This window comes from Propithecus coquereli, unplaced genomic scaffold (assembly GCF_000956105.1).
Source record: "Propithecus coquereli isolate 6110/MARCELLA unplaced genomic scaffold, Pcoq_1.0 Scaffold585, whole genome shotgun sequence".
NCBI classification, from domain to species: domain Eukaryota; kingdom Metazoa; phylum Chordata; class Mammalia; order Primates; family Indriidae; genus Propithecus; species Propithecus coquereli.
Genome location: NW_012151785.1, coordinates 193,995 through 216,100, shown reverse-complemented (window position 1 = coordinate 216,100; position 22,106 = coordinate 193,995). Strand labels below are relative to the sequence as shown.

General features: G+C 40.6%; 1 protein-coding gene across 3 annotated transcripts in view; it reads left to right on the top strand.

Annotated features, from left to right (window-relative positions):
• MARCH8 (membrane-associated ring finger (C3HC4) 8, E3 ubiquitin protein ligase) overlaps positions 1–22,106 on the top strand; it is a 140,650-nt gene that overhangs the window by 95,189 nt on the left and 23,355 nt on the right. For all 3 annotated transcript variants that reach the window (XM_012658411.1, XM_012658409.1, XM_012658410.1), the window contains one exon: positions 13,476–13,526. In XM_012658411.1, coding sequence (XP_012513865.1) covers positions 13,476–13,526 — 51 coding nt within the window. The remainder of the gene's footprint in view (positions 1–13,475; positions 13,527–22,106) is intronic.

Here is a 22,106-nt window from a genome sequence, read left to right as displayed (position 1 = left end):
AACTCTAGTGACATAACTGTTAAACTGTTTATTTTTACTTCACAAGTTCTTGAGGTTCTATCTGTATTTTTTTTAAGTCTTTTTTTCTCTTTCCTGTTTCAATTAATACTTTCTCTTGTTCTGTCAAGTTCTTGACTCTTTTCTTCTCTCATCTCCTCTCTGCTATTGAGTCCCTTTTGTTTCAAGAGTTTTTGTGATTGCTCATTTGACTGTTTTAAAAATAACTGCTTGAAGTCTTTGCCAGATAATTCCAACATCTGTATTGTCTTGTTATTAGTGTCATCTTGTTAATGGTGTGTCTCATCCTTAATTCTTAATCTGTTTATGTCTATATATTTAAACCATTTTTCTTGTAGGCAACATGTGGTCATATGTTGCTTTAATATGAAAACCTCTGCCTTTTAATTAGCATGTTAAAACCGTACACACACCATGCACCCACTCACCCATAATACATATAAATATGTACACATGTATGTGTATATATAAACTTTTATATGTTGAGATAATTGTACATTTATATACAGTTGTAGAAAATGATACAAAAAGATTCTGGGTACCCTTTACCTACTGTTGCCCAGTGGTAACATCTTGGAAAGTTACAGTCCAATATGACAACCAGGGCTGGTCCAGAGGTAGCGAGTTATCTCGATTGTTCACAATGTCACATCAATAGAGTCGATACAGCACGTTTCCGTCGCCACAGGGATCTCTCCGTCACTCTTGTAGAGCCACATCCAACTCCCTCCTGCCCCTACTCCGTTCTTAACCACTGGCAGCCGCTAATCTGTTCTTATTTTCTGTAATTTTGTTGCTTGGATTATGTTATATATGTAGAATCATATAATTTGTAGCCTTCGAAATTGGCTTTAAAAACTTTTAGAAACAGAGTCTTTCTCTATTGCCCAGGCTGGAGGATAGTGGCATGATCATAGCTCACTGCAGCCTTGAACTCCTGGGCTCAAGCAGTCCTCTTTCCTCAGCTTCCTAAAGTAATGGGATTATAGGCATGAGCCACTGTGTCTGGCTGTCTTTTTTTTTTTTTCCTAAGTATAATTCTCTGGAGATTTCTTCCAGGTTTTTGTTTGTGTCAGTAGTTTGTTCCTTTTTACTGCTGAGTAGTATTCCTTGGTATGGATGTTCCACAGTTAGAAAACCATTCTTCACCTGTTGAAGGACGTTTGTTTGAGCAAAGCTGCTAGAAACACTAGTATACAAGTTTTTATATGGACATGTCTTCATTTCTCTGAGGTAAATCTTGAGGAGAACAATAGCTGTTTCGTGTTTAATTTTTAAAGAAACTTCCAAAATGTTTTCCAGGGTAACTGTAGTGTTTTATTTTCCTGCAAGCAATGTATGAGTGATCCAGTTTCTCTACATCCTCACCAGCCTTTAATGATATCACTACTTTTTTTTTAATTTTAGCCATTCTGATAGGTATATAGCAATATCTCATTGTGATTTTAATTTGCATTTCCCTAGTGGCTAATGAAATTGAACATCTTTTTATGTACTTATTTGCCATCTGAATATTGTTTTCATTAAAATGCCCCATCATACCTTTTGCCCATTTTCTAATTGGATTTTTCATTTTTTTACTGCTGCATTTTAAGAATTCTTTATATAGTTTGGATACTATTCCTTAGTTGTATACTTGGTTTGCAAATACTTTCTCCTAGTCTGAAGCTTTTATTTTCCTGCCCTTAACAGGGTCTTTCGTGGAGCAAAAGTTTTAATTTTGATGATGTTTAATTCATTAGTCTTTTAAATGGATCATGCTTTAGGAATCTGGTATAAGAATGCTTTGCCTAGCCCTACATCCTAAAGATCTTTTTCCTGTTTTTTGTAAGTTTTCTGGTTTTAGGTTATACATTGAAGTCCATGAGTTATTTTGTATTAATTTTTGTATGAGGTCTGAGACTCAAGTTAAAGTTCATCTTCTTGCTTATTGTCCAATTGCTCCAGCATCGTTTGTTGAAAATTCTTCTTTCCTTTATTTAATTGCTTTCTTAAAAATCAGTTGGGCATATTGTGTGGGTTGATTTCTGGATTCTCTGTCCTGTTCCATTGATGTTTGTGTCTGTTTCTCCACTAATGTCACACAGTCTTGATTACTGTGGCTATATAATAATTCTTGAAATTGGATAGACAGATTCTTCCCAGTTTATCACTCTTTTACAAAATTGTTTTAGGTATTCTAGTTCCTTTGCATATCCATATAAATTTAGAATAAGCCTATATTTAAAAAAGAAAAAAACAACTTGCTTGAATTTTCTTTTGATAGGAATTGTGTTAAACCTGTTTATCAATTTTGGAAGCATTGTCAGCTTTCCTGTGTTGAATTTTTCATTCCATGAACAGTATGTCTTTCCATTTGTTTAGATCATCTTTGATCAGTATTTTGCAGTTTCAGCATTCAGGTCCTCTTTCACTAGATGTGCACCTAAGTACTTCAGTTTTTTAGGGTGGTATAGCCACTCTAATAATAATTTTGAGTTCTTTTTATATATTTTGTGACTTTGCTGAACTCACTTATTCTAGTAGTTTGTTGTTGCTGATTCCTTGGGGTTGTTTTTTTTTTTTTTACGCAGGCAGTCATGTCATTTGCAAAAAGAGAGTTTTATGTCTTTCATTCTGATACATATGCCTATTATTTCCTTTATTTTTCTTATTGTGATGGCTAGAACTTTCAGCACTATCATGAATAAGAATTAGTGGAAAATGTTTAACAAACTATAGGTCTCGCTGTGTTGCCCAGGCTGGTCTTTAAATCCTGGCCTTAAGCAGTCCTCCTGCCTTAGCCTCCCAAGTAGCTGGGATTATAGGCATGACCCATTGCTCCTGGCCTGTCTTCATTTTTGAAGGTAGTTTTGCTGAATATGATTATCGTGGTTGACATTTTTTTTTCCGTTTAGTTCTTTATGTCCTCCCACTGTCTCTGGCCTCTGGTTTCTGGGGAGAAGTCAGCTGTTAATCTTTTTGGGGTTCCCTTATACATGATGAGTCATTTCTCTCCTGCTGCTTTCAGTATTTTCAGCGTGTTAATTTGATGTGTCTGGATGTGGATCCCTTTGCTTTTATCTACTACAATTTTACCCAGCTTCTTGGATTTGTAATGTTTCGAATTTTAAAAGATTTTAGCCATTTTAATTTTGATTATTTTTCTCTCTCTCTCTTTTCTTCCTGGTACTCCCATTATATATTATTATATGTTGGAGCACTTAATCAAAAACCACATTTCTCTAAATGCCTGTTTCTTTTTTTTCCTTTTACTCTCTGTTCTTCAGATTTGTGTAATCTCCAATGGTGCATCTTCAGGTTTACATACTCCTTCTGCTGTGAGCCCAAATCTGCTATGAGTGTCCGTAGTGAATTTTTCATTTCAGTTATTGTACTTTTCACTCCTACATTTTCCATGTTCATTTTTTACATTTTCTATCATTTTATTGCTGTTGTCTAATTAATAAGACATTGTCATCATATTTCAATTTGCTTTTTAAGTATAACTTCACTTGTAGTACTATGTACATATTTATAGTGGCTACTTTGAAGCCTTTGTGTGCTAAGTCTAATATTTGGGTCTTTTTAAGGGTACTTTCTGTTACCTGCCACTTTTTCCTATGTATGGATCAAACAGTCCTATTTCTCTGCATGTGTTGTAATTATTTTGTTCAAAACTAAACGTTTTACAGAACAGTTTCTGGCAACTCTGAATTTTCATTCTTTCATCCTTGGATCTCCTGGGGGTTGTTTTTGTTTATTTGTTTAATGACTTGGCTTTACTACAGTAGTGAAGTCTGTTCACAATGTGTAGCCTCTGATGTTGCTTCTCAAGGAGTACATCCTTGGACATGCATGCTCTCAAGCTGGGTGACCATTTTTAGCAGTGCTCTTTTTAACTATCTCTTTCCCTGACCCCTCTGTTAAGTTTTCTGTCTCTGTTGGTATCACATCCAACTTTTGGCGTCTGCTAATTGCTGGCTGAGCTGATTGCTCTGCTCTTTTTGACAGTTCCCTGGGGTGTAACATGCTGATCCAAATAAATTTGGATTCCTTTGCAGTGGTGGTCTTCGAGGCTAGGGTTTGAAGTTTCTTCTACCCTCAGGAGTTCTCTTTTTAGCTGTCTTTTTCCCTGGGGTTGTACACTTAGGCTTGGTTTTCAGTTCATCTTGTTGCTCTCATGGAGCTACTACCCTCTTCTTCATTGCTTACTGTTATTGCTTATTGTTTTTGACAACACCTTTAGGCTTGAACTTCTACATGCAGACAGTCCCTGATTTATAGTGGTTTGGCTTATGATTTTTCAGTGTTACAGTGGTACAAAAGCGATATGCGTTCAGTAGAAACTGTACTTCAAGTACCCATATAGCCATTCTGCTTTTCTCTTCCAGTGCAGTATTTAGTAAGTTACATGAGATACTAAGTACTTTATTATAAAATAGGCTTTGTGTTAGATGATTTTGCCCAACGGTAGGCAAATGTAAATGTTCTGAGCATATTTAAGGTAAACTAGGCTAAGCTGTGATGTTTGATATGTTAGGTGTATTAAGTGCATTTTCAACTTAAAATATTTTAAACTTATGATGGGTTTATTGGGATGTAACCCCATCATCATAAGCTAAGGAAGATCTATACGATTTTTACTTGAAAGAATGACAGTCAAACTCTAGTTATTCTGACATGGGCAGAATTTTTCTCAAAAATAGAATTTTTCACTTTGAGGAAAGCAAATAATAATCTTTGTTGCCAATGATAAAATTTGAGATTTCTAAGCAAAAATTAGAATTTTAGAAACTTGTATCAGTCACTTTGAGCTTGGCTACTTTTCATTAATTAAAGACCTTTCTGATGAGATCGATAGCTATATTGAGTATGATTTTTTTTGATAGCGCATAAGGAAATGTGTTGACATTTGGAAGATTTATGTAAATGAGTGAGCCAGTAATTTCTACATTGCGAAGGGGTGATGTTATCAAATCATGAATGCTTAAGAGATCAATTAAAAGTATAAGATGGGCCAATCGATTTTGAGTGTAACAGTACTAAAAGCACATTGATTTCATTTCAGAGTCCATATTGCAGCTAATTACTTGCTGAGTTTTTGTGTAGTACAAAGAATAATATCCACAATTCTTTGAAATAGTTAATAAAATATACCTCCTTTTTAAACTATGTAACTGTATAAAGCCAGATTTTTTTCATTTATTTTAATCGAAGTGTTGGGGAGGAAAAAGGTTTGCTCTCCTAGGTTCATGGCTGGTGGCCTGTTAATCAAACTGGCAAAAGACAGATAAAGAGGAGAAAAAACGTTTATTCATATGCATACAGGAGGTCACAAAGAAGTTGCTTGCTAAATGGTTAGAGACCTGTATACATAGAGAAAAAGGAGGAAAGAGAGAAAAGGCTTTTATGGTAAGAACATGGGCTTCTTTAGGAAAGACAAATGGGTTTCTAGGAGAACAAATTAGAAAGCTTGTGATGTGTCAGTGAGGAGATTGGCCAAAGTTGTTGGCCCTGGTCCAGCTTCCCCAGTGGTTTACACCTGGTGGTGGAGAGCTCTGGACAGGCTAGTAGAGTGGGCTGTGGTGGCCAGGTGTCACCTCCCTAGTGTCCCTGTTGGAGTCCTTCTGAGGCAGTCATGTGTCCCGGCCTGCCTTTCTCGTGCTGCTTTGGGAATCTTGTTCCTGGACTGAAATTCTCCACAGGTTTCCCTCTCTTGGGCAGCTTTTTTTTTTTTTTTTTCTTGGGCAGCTTTGCCACCTGTCGTAGTGGCAAAGAATTGGACTTTGCTAGTCACCCCTGATCCTTCCCACATTCTTTTTTTTTCTTTTTGAAATCTAAATCAAGTTTGAAGTTTATTTAATAACATAATATCAATGCTAATTTCTTAGTGTACTCGATTTTTATTGCTGCCATAACAAATTACCGTAAACTTAGGGCATAAAACACAAATGCATCATCTCACAGTTCTGTAGGTCAGACATCCAGGTGCAGTGTGGCTCAACTGGTTCCTCTGCGCAGAGTCTCAAAGGCTGACATCAAGGTGTGGGCAAGGCTTCTTTCTTGGAGGTTCTGCGGTTGAATCTGCTTCTGCACGAATTCAGTTGCTGGCAGGATTCAGTTCCATGCTGGCTGTTTGGGTGGTGGTGGTGGTGGTGATTGTTCTCAGCTTCTAGAGGCTGCCAGCATTCCTGTGCTAGTGGCCCCTCTTTGTCTTCAAAGTCAGCAATGGCAGGTCAAGTCCCTACCATACCCCAGCCCTCCTGCCTTCTTTTCTCCCTCCTACATCTTTAGAGCCTCGGTGGGAAAATGCCTTCCCGTCCCCTCCAGGCTCTTGCAGTGGGAGGGAGCTCGTATTTCTGAGGCTAGTCAGGGCAGGAGGCTGGAGGAGGGGCTCAGCTTCCAAAGTTCTGTGTCTGGGAACCTGGTTATTCAGGTTCTATTCCTCTTTCCTTACACACACTGAAGATGAGGGTATCTTAGGTCCTGGGTGGGTTGGTAACCACCTGAAGCAGCAGCAAGTCAACTGGCCCTGGGGGATAAGAGATATGACCTTTAGGCCTTGCGCCCCGACCAACCCACTGTGTGGCTCTTGGCCAGTCCCCTCTTCTCTCTGGGTTCCAGTTTTCCCTCTGTCCAGTGAGAGGAGGGAACTTCATGGTCTCAAAGGATCCCGCCACCACTGACCTTCCAGAACTCTGTGACTTTGCTGACACTCCCCATGGACACCTCTGCTTCCTATGTTTCTTCTTTCTGACCGCTGGGGGAATTCTCTTTTTAAAATGCTGACTTCTTCCAACTTGTGGGCAGAAGGACAGTAGTATATAGAGGTTTTCCAGAGGCATTGATGGCTCCAGCAGCTAGGTTCCTGTAGGCTCTTGGTGAAGATATTTGTCTCCTCCCTGACCTCCCCTGTGTGTTCCTGTGTGTGTTTTGGGGTGGGAGTGGGGCACAGTGAATGGTTGGTAGCTGGGCAGTGCCTTGCCCTAAGACTGGTTTTCTTGGGTGTGAGAACCCTTAGAGAAAACCCCCAGTTCTTGGGTCCTACCTATTGGGACCTCCTGGGAAAACATTCAGCTACCATTGGCACTTGATCCAACAGAAACATGCCAAAGAGCAAAGCTTCAGTAGGCTTAAGATGTGGTGTATGGGAGCCCTTCAGCAAGTGCATGTACTACCCTGGACCACTTCTTTCTGTATACCTATCAAAGGACAATGGAAAAGCAAGAGACATGTGCATTTCCCATCCTGCCTCATACTGGGCCCCTTTGATTGGTAACTCTGCAGGGCAACCTGGGCACAACCTTTGTGACCCCCTGAAGGAAGGTGCCTGCATCCATAAGGTAAGGTTAGGGAAGTCTCTGTCTGGAGAATTCTCTGGGTCATTGGCCAAAGCCCAAAGGAACATCTGGTGTAGGGACCAGGTTCAGCCCTGGTGGTGATGTTGCCATCCTTGGGGAAGGTGCACAGTCTTTCAGCCAGGCCCAGCGGGGCTCCTCCAGAGGCTGGCTCACCCACTGCCACAGTTGAAGCCTGGTAGGAATTACGTTGGGAGCAGCAGGAGTCAGGCCCACTTTCCCCCAGGGGACACCAGCCTTGAACTCTGTCTTGGAGGGACTGTGGGGTGAAGGGGCCGGCCTGCTTTATTCAGCACAGCAGCAGTCCTTGCTGGGGTCTGTGAACAGCTCACCTACCCCTTTTGCCTAATCTTTCCAACAATCACTTAAAGTAGGCACCTTTGTTCCGAGGATTTCAGATGAAGACACAAAGCGATGTCAAGAGTAGTGAATGGGCCAGGCGCGGTGGCTCACGCCTGTAATCCTAGCACTCTAGGAGGCTGAGGCGGGCGGATTGTTTGAGCTCAGGAGTTCGAGACCAACCTGAGCAAGAGTGAGACCCCGTCTCTACTAAAAAAAATAGAAAAAAAAATTATCTGGACAACTAAAAATATATAGAAAAAATTAGCCGGGCATGGTGGCACATGCCTGTAGTCCCAGCTACTCGGGAGGCTGAGGCAGGAGGATCGCTTGAGCCCAGGAGTTTGAGGTTGCTGTGAGCTAGGCTGACGCCACGACACTCACTCTAGCCTGGGCAGCAGAGTGAGACTCTGTCTCAAAAAAAAAAAAAAAAAAAAGAGTAGTGAATGGTGGATTTGGACTGAGGTCTCCCTAGTCTCCATTTCTTTCTTCATTTTCTGATGTGCTTGTTCACTCAGCAAATGTTCCTTGTGTCCTAGCTCTGGTCCAGGCACGTGCTTGCATCCCTGGGGCGACAGTGGGAGACCAAACAGAGATGGCCCCTGCTTTTAGGGGCTTAGGGGTTGGGCAGTGATAACCTGGAGAGATATACCTATATGGTGGGGGAAGGGAGTAGGTAGGGCCTTGTGAGCCCAGCTTAGTAGCCTTAGGGCATCAGAGAAGGCTCCTTGGAGGAAGGGCTACCTTAGTCCCCTTCTAGGCACTTATAATGAGAAGCCACAAATAAGATGAATCCAGACCTTGACAAGTGCTAGAAAGGAGACAAAAAAGTCTCAAGTGCCTGTGGCTGCAGATCCAGGTGTTGCACAGATCAGCTGAGGTGCTCTTGGGGCTTTGGTCCTAGTGGTCTCCACCTTCTAGACTCTGGCTTGGGCTGGTGAGTGACACACCTGTACTGCCAGTGCTCGGGCAAATGGGCCCCTTGTGAATGCCAGCCAGGTGGACCCAGACAGGGAATGATGAGACTCCACCTGAGCTTTCTGGACTTCTAGCAGGAAGGCCATGGAGCTTCTGCCATTGCCTAGAACACTCCACTGCTGCCTGGTGGGCAAGTGGCAGGGCGTCTCCAGGTGACAAGGAGGATCTTGGCTCTGCCACTACCTTGAACATCTTCCTAGGGGGAGCACAGGGAGGGAAGGAAAGCCCTCCTGCAGTGGGACGTGGGACATGGGCTTCTTTTCTCCCTCCGGAACAGTGGGTCACTTCCTAGCACCTGGCCCATTTGGCTTAGGCAGCTTTTGCTCTGAAGCTGTCAGGGGCTTGGGGACATTGGTCATCCAGCTAGGCCACGAAGCAGTTGTGCAGTCCTTTCTGAAAACCTTCCTAGAATTTGAGTCGGTTATCAGTCTTCCAGAAATGGCGGGATTTCCCTATGCATGTGCTTTCAGTTGCTACTCTGAAGGGCCGTTCCCCAAGGGGCCAACACTGCTTGCCTTGGGGAAGCTTGTTATCTCTCTGTTCTGCTTTTTCTGCAGTGACTGTGTGCTGCTTTTGTAACAAGGAAAAATGATAGATAAAGGAAGTGATAATGGTTGTCACGGACCTGTGGTTTGTTGTAATGATTTCCCTATTGTGCCAGGTTTAATTTGCCAATTTTTCCATATTACGAACATCACTGAGCAGGAATAATTGGCCAAAATAGAATCAGAAGCGACAAAAAGGTGGGGGAGAGACACGTATTTTAATTTTAAATAAGTTGACCAAAGAGCTGAAGGAAGCAGGAAGGGGTGAAACCCCTTTCCATGATGCTTCAGTGGGCCAGTCCTTGGAAAACAGGCTTCGGAGCCATTTGTCAGGGGACACGTTGTGTGCTATGCTCAAAGGATGGTGGTACACAAGCGGGGCTGTATCTGGGCACAGTGCCAGCCCTGGCCAACTTGACTTTTGGGCTGGACAACAAACACTGGTATTTGGGTTCTCTTTTTAGAAAGAAAAAAGGAAAAAAAAAGAAAGCTTGTGATGTTTGTTTTTGCAGGTGGGCGTGGTCTTTCCTTTCTCTTGGCCATAAAACTCCCCTGGAGAGGGGAATTATGATAGGGTTACTCTAGGTCTCCTTCCTGGGAGTAAACCCTTGAAGAGGGATTTTATGGCAGCCTCAGTTTGCCAGAAGTTTCTGCTTTTAGTCAGATAAGGGAAGGATGGGGAGGGCTTCTTTCTGCATATATTGAATCTCAAACGTCCTCAGCTTAAAATAATCTTTATATCAACTCCCAGAGGTCTGAGTGGGTCCCCACAAAAGCAGCATATCAAAAGAGATTGATATATAGGCAGATATAAGAATCCAGCTGTCTTCTATTAATTAGATGTTAATGAGCTTTACAAAAATGTAAAACAATATCACTCTGCTCACTGATTTTTATGTTTGGGAAAACAGTTATCTTTCATAGAAATTTTATTTATATTAACTGGGTTTATTGTTAATGCTAAATGAGTTGATACTTATATCTATTTTATAATAGACATATTAGGGGTCCTTAATAATTTTTTATAGTGTAAAGGGGTCCTGAGACCAAAAGTCACAGATTTCTGGTATATATCTTTCTTCTTCATGGTCCCAGGGTTAACTGCTGTACTTCCTGGTATTACATCTATTTTCCAGGCTGGATGAAGGAGGAGAAATTTCGGAGAAATGGGTAGTGGCTATATCAGGAAAGCAATATGTTTTCCCAGAAAACCTCTAGTTAGTTTCTTTACAAAGAACTTTTGTACATATTTTTCCTTAATTACAAAGTGATGTGGGAAAGTGAGAACTTTCAGCTGGGGCCCTTGCTGTTCAGAACAAAGTCAGGGTCTGTAGGTGGAGATGAAGGGGCATGGATGCTGAGTAGGAAGTTAGCAATGTTTCTTTCCCATAGACTTTTTTTTGTTTTTTTAATGACTGGTCCTGGTCAGAGTTTCAGGGAAACACCCACACGAAGTTCTTTTGTTTAATTCTTTTATACAGAATCCCAAAAACTTGCTTAGGCATCTCACCTCATTGTCTGCTTGATAATTCTTGGCTGCTTCTTTCCAGGCGTGTTTGTTCTATGTGGGTTCTGCGGCTTGGTTCTACCCCCAGGGTACGTTCTATTGGAGCCACACATGGACTTGCAAAACATCTTTGACAGGACTGATTAAATTGTGAAATGCCCCTTATTCTTCAAGTGAGATTCTTTTTATCTTTGTGATTTTGTAACTTCTTACAATTAACAAAACTTTGCTGCCTTACACCCTCAGACTCATTCTTTCCCAATCTGTGTATCAGTCTGTTTCCTGATTGATTTATTTGTATGAACTCAATTGTGTGTTCACTGTCATCTTTTACATAGGAATGTGCTTTTGAAATAGTCATGATTTGCTTTTTATAAAATGAATCATAAGCTAGACATGCCTATGGTCCCAGCTATTCAGGAGTCTGAGGCAGGAGGATTGCTTGAGTGCAGGCATTAGAGACTGTAGTCTGATATGATGGTGGCTGTGAACAGCCATTGTACTTTAGCCTGGGCAGCATACTGACACCCTGTCTCTTAAAAAAAAAGGTCATGAGTCATAGCCTTTATGGATTATTCTGGTCCCAGATTTGGAATGAAATTTGCACTTCAAACTGTGGTCTGGGGACCAGCCAAGGGCATGGGAGTCACCTGGAAGCTTATTTATCCATAATACATTCTTGACTAGTGAATGAAACTTAAATGGCTTATAGATTGCTTGTTCTGTGGACAGAGGGTCTCCATTCCTAGGGGGAGTGAATTCATGAATGACATGACTGAATGAAATTCCTAATTAAAATTGGTCTTTTAGAAACATTCTTTTGGTGACACTTTGAACATACTTTATAGTTTTGTTCTTTTCCTGTATAACTAACTCATTGACTGGCTTAAGACCAAGAAACAATCCACTGAGGCTAAACATTTAGTAGCAGTGTCTGTATTGTATTACTCTTAAGAAACCTGTACTTCTATTTCCATTTAGACTTACAAAAAAAAGGGAAGAATATAATAAAAATAATCAAAAAATTACACAAACACATTGCTGTGAAGACAAAGAAGACAACGTTGCCAGCATAGAAGTGCTGGTTGGCAGGCCACTGCTGAGAGGTCTGGAAATGTTTCTTCATCGGTATTTCAGGGATACTGAGTGTTCACAAACCGAGTGTGCAAAAGTGAAGGCAGTCTGTAATTTGGTGAGTTGAGGGGAAAGGAAAAGTTCAAACTCTCTTGATAGCTAGCTTCCTTTAAGGAGAGGCTTGATGGAGTGGAATTAGCTCCTCTTTAAAGGAGTTTTCAAGCAATCCATTAACTCTTTTGTACTTCTGATTGACCAAGGGATTTTACTTGCTAATTACATCTCAGCCTTCCCCATGGTTAGGGCACGGCATGCGAACTGAAGACAGATCATTTTAAAGATACAAGTAAGATCTTCTCTTCCTTTGGTAATGTGTTGTTTTTTTTGTTTGTTTTTGTGGGTTTTGTGTGTATGTGTTTTTTGGGTTTTTTTTACTTATTTGGGTTTAGAGAAAGAATGAGTAGATTCAGGAGAAGTTACTTTCTTATTTTTAAAAATCAGATTTATGTTTGGAGTGTTCACTTTAAAAAAAAAAAAAGTCAAAGCGTGGAAGATTATTGTTTTTGTTTGCTAAGGCTGCCATAACAAAGCACCACACACCAGATGACTTAAAGAACAGAAATTTATTTTCTCACAGTCTGGAGGCTGGCAGTCTGAGATCAAGGTGCCGGCAGGGCTGATTTCTCTTTGGCTTGTAGGTGGCTGTCTTTTACCTGTGTGTTCATGTGGTCTTCCACCTGTGTGTCTGTGTCCTATTCTTATCTTCTTATAAGGACACCAGTCATTGGGACTATGGGATTAGGGTCTAGCCCGATGACCTCATTTAAACTTAATTACCTTTTTAAAGACCCGGTCTCCACATACAGTCACGTTCTGAGGTACTGGGGGTTAGGACTTCAACACATGAATTTTTGTGGGGGTGAAGGGGACACACAGTTTAGCCCATAACAATTTTGTATCTAGAAGGTCAACTTAAAGGCAGAAAGACCAGGTAGGAAGTTATTCAAGAATTCCAGATGAGAAGTGAGGAGAAGCTAAATTACAGCATTGACAATAAAAATGGAAATGAGATTCGAGATTGAGAAACATTAAGGAGGAAGAATTTGATACAAGACTTTGTGAATGAATGTGGAGGTGCGTGAGAGGGAGGAGGCTAGCTTCACTCCAGGTTTCTTTGCTCCAGGAGGAGAAAGTGGCTTGAGGGAGAAGGTATGAGCTGTGCGATGTCCAGTTGAATACCGAGCACTGCGATCGCCAGACAGCTCAGGTGGGGCCAGTTGTGCCGCGTGCTTCCTCCCTATCCTACAGCAGCTCCCCATAACGTGGACTCCGCCACATGCAGCTGAGCGTGTAGTTTCTCACCTCTGAACCTCCGCCTGCGATGTGTTTTAAGACATTTATCACCATCTTATTTTGACAGTTAATTCCAAACTCTTGATTTTTTCTTGATAACTTGTTAAGTTTCTTTAGGGCAGGTACTATTCGTTTTTATTCATTTTTCCCAGTTCTCCAGTATCTGGTACCTGGTTGCACACATGTAGTATATAGTAGTTTGTGTTTAGCAAATTCTAGTTCAGGGAATGATTTTTCAGTAGGATTGTTATGATCATTTACTCGTTCTTTGCATATTTTAATCAAAGCTTGATACTTAACACCTGTTTTGCTTTCTTGCAGCATGAGAAGACTTTGGGACATTCCATGAGTCATTCAAGCGACATTTCTAAGGTAGAGTTATTTATTACCTTGGGGTTTTTGTATTCTTATATCTTGCTTGTGTTTATACTCTTTTCTTTTAAAGACATAAAGTTCTTGTTAAATTTCTGTAATCTGCTCTGGGACCATACAAAATATGTAGCAGTTATTTTTCCTAGTAAGGCAGTTTTGAGTGTGTGTTGGGGGAAGTGACTTACAGGAGAAAGTTTCATTCCCCCCCCGCTCCCCCAGTCAATCATATACTTTACGGGAGAAGAAATCTTAGTCACCAGAGTCGGTCATTTCAGTTAGGATCGTATTTGACTACAAGTACCAAAAAGCCAGTTATGGTGACTTAAATAATTATTGATTTATATGGTTCAGGTGACATGGTGTCTGGAGGTAGATGGTCCAGGGCTGAGTTGCTCACAGATGTTGCCAGGGGCCCAAGCTCTCTTTGTTCTTTGAGCCACCTTCCTTAGTACATTGTCATCCTCCTACTTGGCATATTGTCTTACGGTTACAGCTGGAGCTGCAGGCATGTTGGCTATGGCTGCCAACCTTCTTGACTTCTGCTTACATCTCACTGTCCAGAGCTGGATCATAGGCCGCCTATAGCTAGAAGGCAGCTAGGGAAAGGAGGGTTGGAGGGGTGAATCAGCCATCTAACAGCATCTGCCACACCTGTGGTGTGGTCACCTTAGCCTACCAGGAGCACATTGGCTGTGACCCGGAAGCCAGCAGTGTCTCCCGTGCAGTGAGCTCGCTCCCAGGCAGTGCTCCTCTTTCAGCCCAGACATGGACTCTGGCCAACGCCTTGGCCATGCAAGTATGGGCATGCAGTTTCCTTGCAGTTGTGGGCTTTCCCCCTGTGTCTTTTGCATGTGGCCAGACATGACACAGATCCTGACAGGAAGATTTGAACAAGTGACAAAACCTATCCTGTTATCTCAGACCTCCTGGATACTCTGAAGTAAAGGTACATTATATGCCATTGTAGGTTACTAACTACACAGATGTTTTCATTCAGGTCACCTTACTTTTTTAAACTAAAAGTAAAATCTAGACATTGCCACACTAAAAAAAAATTGTTTTCCTTGGGGCCCCAGTGTTTTATTATGAAAATAGAATAAAAACTTCAAAAACAAAACGATCCTTTCTAATTTAATGAAACGTTTGTTATTTTTTATTTTCTGTGCATGAGTTATATGCAGTTAAATTTGTCAATTGTAACAATAAACATCAACAAGTAAGATTTTCAAGAACCAATTGCAGGGTTTTCCCCAGGGGACCACCCATCACATAACATTATGCTACAGCATGGCAGCATGAGTTGCCTGCACACCATATGGCTCCCAAGGTAAAGAGACTTGTGAGTTACATATGCTTCACGAGGCCCCGGGCTCAAAACTAGTGTTAGTCAAATACAACTCACATGGCAGTTAATGTGTTAATTTTGTGTAAAAAGAAGAATATGAATGCCTTTTACTGGATGCTAGTTTGTGTCCAAACCTCCATTTCTTTTGCTGTCCCTTTAGCCAGGAATGCTGGAGCTCTAGAATTGTGCAGTGGTATATCATTACTGTTCAGAAAAGTGTGCAGTTTTGCCCTACCACCTTTCAGAGGAGCTGGTCAGCTTTTAAGCATCAAGAAAAGTGAGAAGGCGCAGATGCAGATGACCTGTTTGGTTAAGTTGAATTAAGTGTGTTAAAAACACACTGTATCACTTACTGCCTTGCCGTGGTGGCTAAGGCAGTTCTGAAGGAGGGTATCATCCTGTACCTTAAATACATATCCGTTTGTTTATGGGTTTTAGTAACATTTTATTTGAAGGAAAGTTTCTTCCTATAGTTAAAAAATGTTTGTAAAACATTAGCTTAGAATGTCTAGAGGAAAAGTTACGGGCTTCACTTGGGGTGTGGGTATTCCAAGTTGCTTTGTAAGGGTTTTGCAGTTCCATGGGCCATTGTTTACTAGCTATGTGACTTTGAGGAAGGACACTTCTCTGAGCTTCAATTTCCTGATGAGTAAAAATAGGGTAATAATACAACCTTCAGAGTTATTGTGAGTCTTAGGGTTAATGTTTGCCAGAACCATATGGGGCAGCTTCCTTATTACACTGAGTCAACAAACCTGACTGGTGTCAAACTTTGTCAAATCCCAGGGATCTTAGGTTGATTGGGCTACAGGGGACAGTCCTTACTGGTAGCTGTATTATTTATTGCTGATCGGGGAAGAACCGTATACTTTTTTCTTTCTTCTTGTACACATTTTTACTGTATGCTCTTTTCGTGTGGCCACTTACTGTGTCCGGTGAGTTCCTAGACACTTACTGGCCTGATAGGAGAATCTCAGAAGTGGAGTGTGCCCTTAGAATCTCTGATTGCTCAGAGAACTTCCCCAAGAACCCATCAGCATGAAATTTTGTTGCAAAGTGCTAAGAAAGTTAGCGAGCTATATAAAGTTGTTAAGAGTGAACCACTGCACTGAGACTAACCAGTTCAGTGGGAATGGAGAGAGTGGGAAGAGACCCCTTGGGAAGATAACTGTTGCTGAGAGTGCAGTTTCCTATTGCAGTATTTATCAAATGAACCTGCTGTTTGAGGACACTGTTAGGCAGTGACATGTAAAACCATATCTTTAGTGTAGCAGACGTATTTAAGTAGATGCTTCATAGCCTTGAGATAAAAGGTACAAAGAAAGGAGGTCAGAACATGGACATGTTTTATGCTACTCGAAGTCTCGTTGTTTCTGTCAGGAGACATTTTCTGTGTACTTTTAGCTCCAGCTAGGTTCAGCACATTAGTTAGTCATCTACAGTCTGCTTTATGCTTTATCTCTTGCTGGCATGAAGTTAGAGATTGACAAGAGGTAAAAATAAACCTTTAATCTGCCTCATAGTATCCCATCTAGATTTTATTGCAAAGTAATGAAGTTTCAGTGTTTATTGGAAGCTCTCATATTTCATACTGACTTCAGAAACCAGGCTCCACTTTCAAAGAAGGAAGCAGGTAGGTTAGGCAGGATATACAATAGGCTGCTAGGTCTGCAGTGGCTTGCCTGTCTTTAAAATGGGCAGCTGCAGTTGATACCCTTAGAAAGTTAATTAATATATTGGGGCTGGGCACAGTGGCTCACACCTGTAATCGTAGAGCTCTGGGAGGCCAAAGCGGGAGGATCGCTTGAGGTCAGGAGTTTGAGACCAAGCCTGAGCAAGAGCAAGACCCCATCTCTACTAAAAATAGAAAAAATTAGCCAGGTGAGGTGGCCTGTGCCTGTAGTCCCAGCTACTCAGGAGGCTGAGGCAGGAGAATGGCTTGAGCCCAGAAGTTTGAGATTGCAGTGAGCTATGATGACACCACTGCGCTGTACCCAGGGTGACAGAGCAAGACTCTGCCTCATAAAAAACCAACAAAAAGAAGTATATTGAGATATTTAAGCAATTCTGCTGGCAAAGTCTTTACCCTGTACTTATTTTGTATTAATACAATGATGTTAATGGATATCATTTGTTGAGCCTCTCTTACAAGGGCAGGATTTTATGAAATCTGTCACCCCTTCTTAGTGGTGCATCCTAACCACCTAAGTGGTCCCCAGTCACCTTTTCCTGTCTTATTTTCAGCATAACACTTACCACTGCCTGGGTTTTTTATTGAATTTTTTTCTGTTGCCTCTTTGCCTCACTTGAAGCCCCATGAGCTTAGAGCCATGTCTTGTTTACCCCTGAAACCCTGCAGAGCCAAAGATAGAATGTAGCCCCGGAGGTTTTTAGTACCTAAGGAGTGAATGTTTGGGTGGTGGCCTGCTGGATGCTTGATACCCAAGCCCATTGCCCCTTCCTCTTCATCACCACCACCTCCCAGGCCCAGTCCTCCTCAAATCCTGTAGTAGCTTCCCAAAAGTCTGCCTACTTTCGTGCGACCTCCCATATCATCCTCCACACAGCAGCCGGTAAATGGAATCCTAACGCTTCTCCTTTCAAGTCTTTAGGGCATATCATTGCACTACCTTGACCTGTCAGATTTAAAGTGATCTGGCCCTGCTCACTTGGATGCTCATCTAGTGCAGTGTCCCCTTGGTCTTCATGATGTAGGTAAAGTGACCAGCTGGATGACTCAAACAAGCTAACTTCCTGCCTGCCTGTGTACCTTTGCATATGCTGTTCTCTCTAACTGGGAGGCCTCCCTGCTCCCACCCCTTGTTTGCCTGAATGCTAACTCCTAACTCTTGTTTCTTCTTCAGGTCTTAGCTTCATTAGAGGGGCTTTCCCTTGACACCCTTTCCTTAATAAGATAAATTACGTCACTCGTTTTGGTTTTGTGTTCTTTTTATTTACAGCACCTATCACAGTTCATAATGATATTGTAGCAATGTGTAGAGAATGTTATATTTTTAGAAGTAGCAGAATTGCCCCCCTGGGAAAAGACCTGTTTTGTTGACTGAGTGCCTGGAAAAGCTGTTGAGTAGTTTGGGTCCTAGAGGGGACACGCTCATGGAAAGATGGGCATTGGGATGCAGCCCCTGTGCAGCCCTGCCCTGCTCTTCACCTTGACGAGGGGCCCTCGATCTTGCGGGCCAGCAGTGCTGTCCTGGAGCCTTGTTACCAAGATCCCCAGCCCACACCCGACCCTCACTCCATGTGCTTCCAGTGCTGCTGTTTGCTTAATCATTTTCTAAAGAACCAACTCAAAATTTTGCATCATTGTATAATATGTGAAATCACGTTTGGTTAATTTTCTTTTTTTCTTTAAAAAAATTGATACATATGTATACATATTGATGGGGTACATGTGATATTTTGTTACATGCATGGACTGTAATGATCATCAAGTCTGCGTACTTGGGGCGTCCCTTACTACAAGTATTTATCATTTCTATGTGTTAGGAATATTTCAAGGCCTCTCTTCTAGTAATTTTGAAATATATAATACATTGTTGTTAATTGTAGTCACCCTACTCTGTTATCAAACATTAGAACTATTCCTTCTATCTAACTGTATGTTTGTACCACCGACCTCTCTTTACTGCCTCTGCCACCTTCCCACACCCTTCCCAGCCTCTTCCTCCATGAGATCAACTTTTTTAGCTCCCACGTATGGATGGGGAGCATGCAATATTTGTCTTTCTGTGCCTGGCTTATTTTTCACTTAACATGATGACCTCCAGTTCCATTGTGTTGCTGCAAATGACATGATTTCATTATTTTTTTATGGATGAATAGTGTTCTATTGTGTGTGTGTGTGTGTCTATCACATTTTCTTTATCTATTAGTTCATTGGTAGACACTTAGGTTGATTCCATACCTTTGCTATTTTGAATAATGCTGCGATAAACGTGGAAGTGCAGGTATCCCTGTTATGTACTGATTTCTTTTCCTTTGGATAAATACCCAGTAGTGGGATTGCTGGATCATATGGTAGTTCTATTTTTAGTTTTTTGAGGAATTTCCATTACCATTTTGCATATGACTCTACTAATTTAGATTCTTGCCAACAGTGTGTAAGAGTTGCCTTTTCTCTGCAACCTCTCTAGCATCTGTTATTTTTTGTCTTTTTAATGCCATTCTAACTGGGATAAGATGATATTTCATAGTGATTTTGATTTGCATTTCCCTGATGATTAGTAATGTTGAGCATTTTTTCTTATAGCCATTGGCCATTTGTATGTCTTTTTTTGAGAAATGTTTATTCATATCCTTTTATCCTTTGCCCACTTTTTAATGGGATTATTGTTTGTTTTTTTTACTGTTGAATTGTTTGAGTTCCTTGTGTATTCTGGATATTAGTCCTTTGTTGGATGAGTAGTTTGCAGATGTTTTCTCCCATTGAACAGGTTACCTCTTCATTCAGTTGATTGTTTCCTATGCTGTGCAGAGGCTTTTTAGTGTAATATAGTCCTATTTGTCTATTTTTGTTTTGTTGCCTGTGCTTTTGAGGTCTTAGCCATAAAATTTTTGCCTAATGTCCCAAAGTTTATTCCCTATGTTTCCTTCCAGTAGTTTTATAGTTTTGGGTATTACATTTAAGTCTTTAATCTGTCTTGAGTTGACTTTTGTATAATGGTGAGAGATAGGGGTCTAGTTTCATTCTTCTTCATATGGAGATCCAATTTTCCCAGCACCATTTAATGAAGAGGGTGTCCTTTTCCCAATGTATGTTATTGGTGCCTTTGTCAAAAATCAGTTGGTTGTAAATATGTGGATTTATTTCTCAGTTCTCTATTCTGTCCTGTGGTGTATGTGTCTGTTTTTATACCAATACCATGCTGTTTGGGTTATGATAACCTTGTAATATATTTTGAAATCAGGTAATATGATGCCTTCAGCCTTGTTCTTTTTGCTCAGGATTGCTTTGGCTATTTTGAGCTCTTTTTTGGTTCCATATGAATATTAGGATTGTTTTTTCTATTTGTGAAGAATGACTTTGACTTTGATACTTTGATAGAGATTGCATTGGCTCTGTGGATTGCTTTAGGCAGTATTCTTCTGATCCATGAGCATGAAATGTCTTTCCATTTGTGTCTTCTTCAATTTCTTTTATCAGTGTTTTATAGTTTTTCTTGTAGAGGTCTTTCACCTCATTGATTAAGTTATTCCTATGGGGTTTTTTTTTTTTTTTTTTGTAGCTAAATGTGATTGCCTTCTTGATTTCTTTCTCAGCTAGTTCATTATTGCAATATTGAAATGCTACTGATTTTTGTATGTTGATTTTTGTATGCTGCAACTTTACTGAATTTATCAGATCTGAGAGGTTTTTGGTGGCGAAAGATCATATCATTTGCAAAGGGGAACAGTTTGACTTCTCATTTTCCAATTGGGATTCCTTTTATTTCTTTCTCATGTCCGATTGCTCTGGGTAGGACTTCTAGTACTGTTTTGAATAGGAGTGGTGAAAGTGGGCATATTTGTTTTATTCTAGTTCTTAGAGGAAAGGCTTTCAGCTTTTCCCCATTCAATATGATGTTAGCTGTGGATTTGTCATATATGGCCTTTATTATGTTGAGGTATGTTTGTTCTATGCCTAGTTGAGAGTTTTTATCATGCAGGGATGTTGAATTTTATCAAATGCTTTTTCTGTTTCTGTTGAGATGATCATTTGGTTTTTGTCCTTCATTCTATTGATGTGATGTGTCAGATTTATTGATTTGCATATGTTGAAACCTCCTTGTATCCCTGGGATAAATACCACTTGATCATGGTGTATTATCTTTTTTTTTTTTTAGACAGAGTCTCACTCTATTGCCCGGGCTAGAGTGCCGTGGCGTCAGCCTAGCTCACAGCAACCTCAAACTCCTGGGCTCAAAGTAGCTGGGACTACAGGCATGCACCACCATGCCCGGCTAATTTTTTTTCTATATATTTTTAGTTGTCCAATTAATTTCTTTCTATTTTTAGTAGAGATGGGATCTCGCTCTTGCTCAGGCTGGTTTCGAACTCCTGAGCTCAAACAATCCGCCAGCCTCGGCCTCCCAGAGAGCTAGGATTACAGGCGTGAGCCACCGCGCCCGGCCTGTATTATCTTTTTGATGTGCTGTTTGATTTGGTTTGCTAGTAGTTTGTTGAGGATTTTTGTATCTGTGTTCATCAGGGATATTGGCCTGTAGTCATCTTTTTTGTTGCATTCTTACCTGGTTTTGCTATTAGGGTAATTCTCGCCTCATAGAATGAGTTAGGGAGAATTCCCTCCCCTTCAATTTTTTGGAATGATTTAAGGAGAATTGGTGTTAGTTGTTTGAAAGTGTGGTACAAGTTGGTAGTAAAGCCATCTGGTCTTGGGCTTTTCTTTATTGGGTGACTTTTTTTTTTATACTGATAATCAATTCCGTTACTCATCATCAGTCTGGTCAGGTGTTCTATTTGTTCATTATTCAGTCTTGGTAGGTTGTTTGTGTCCAGGAATTTAGCTATTTTCTCTCTGTTTTTCAGTTTGTTAGTGTATAGTTGTTCATAATAGTTTCTGATGATCTTTTATATTTCTGTGGTTATCAGTTGTAATGTCTCCTTTTTCATTTCTGATTTTGTTTATTTGGGCATTCTCATTCTCTCTCTCTCTCTCTCTCTCTCTCTCTCTCTCTCTCTCTCTCTCGGTTAGTCTAGCAGTTTCTTGTTTTTGTTGGTTTTCAAACCAACTTTTCGTTTTGTTGATCCTTTGTATTATTTTATTAGTCTCTATTTCATTTAGTTCTGCTCTGATCTTTGTTATTTCTTTCTACTAATTTTGGGTTTGGTTTATTCTTGCTTTTCTAGATCCTTGAAGTGCATCGTTAGATTTTTTATTCTAAATCTTTCTACTTTTTTTATCTAGGCATTTAGTGCCATAAACTTTCCTCTTAGCACTGCTTTTACTATATCCCATAGGTTTTGGTATGTTGTGTTTCCATTTTCATTTGTTTCAGGATACTTTTTGATTTTGTCCTTAATTTCTTCCTTGACCCAGTAATCATTCAAGAACATGTTGATTAATTTCCATGTATTTGTAGTTTCCAAGGTTACTCTTTGTATTGATTTCTAGTTTTATATCATTGTGCTCTGAGAAGATACTTGGTATGATTAGACTTTTAAAAATACGTTGAGGCCGGGCGCGGTGGCTCACGCCTGTAATCCTAGCTCTCTGG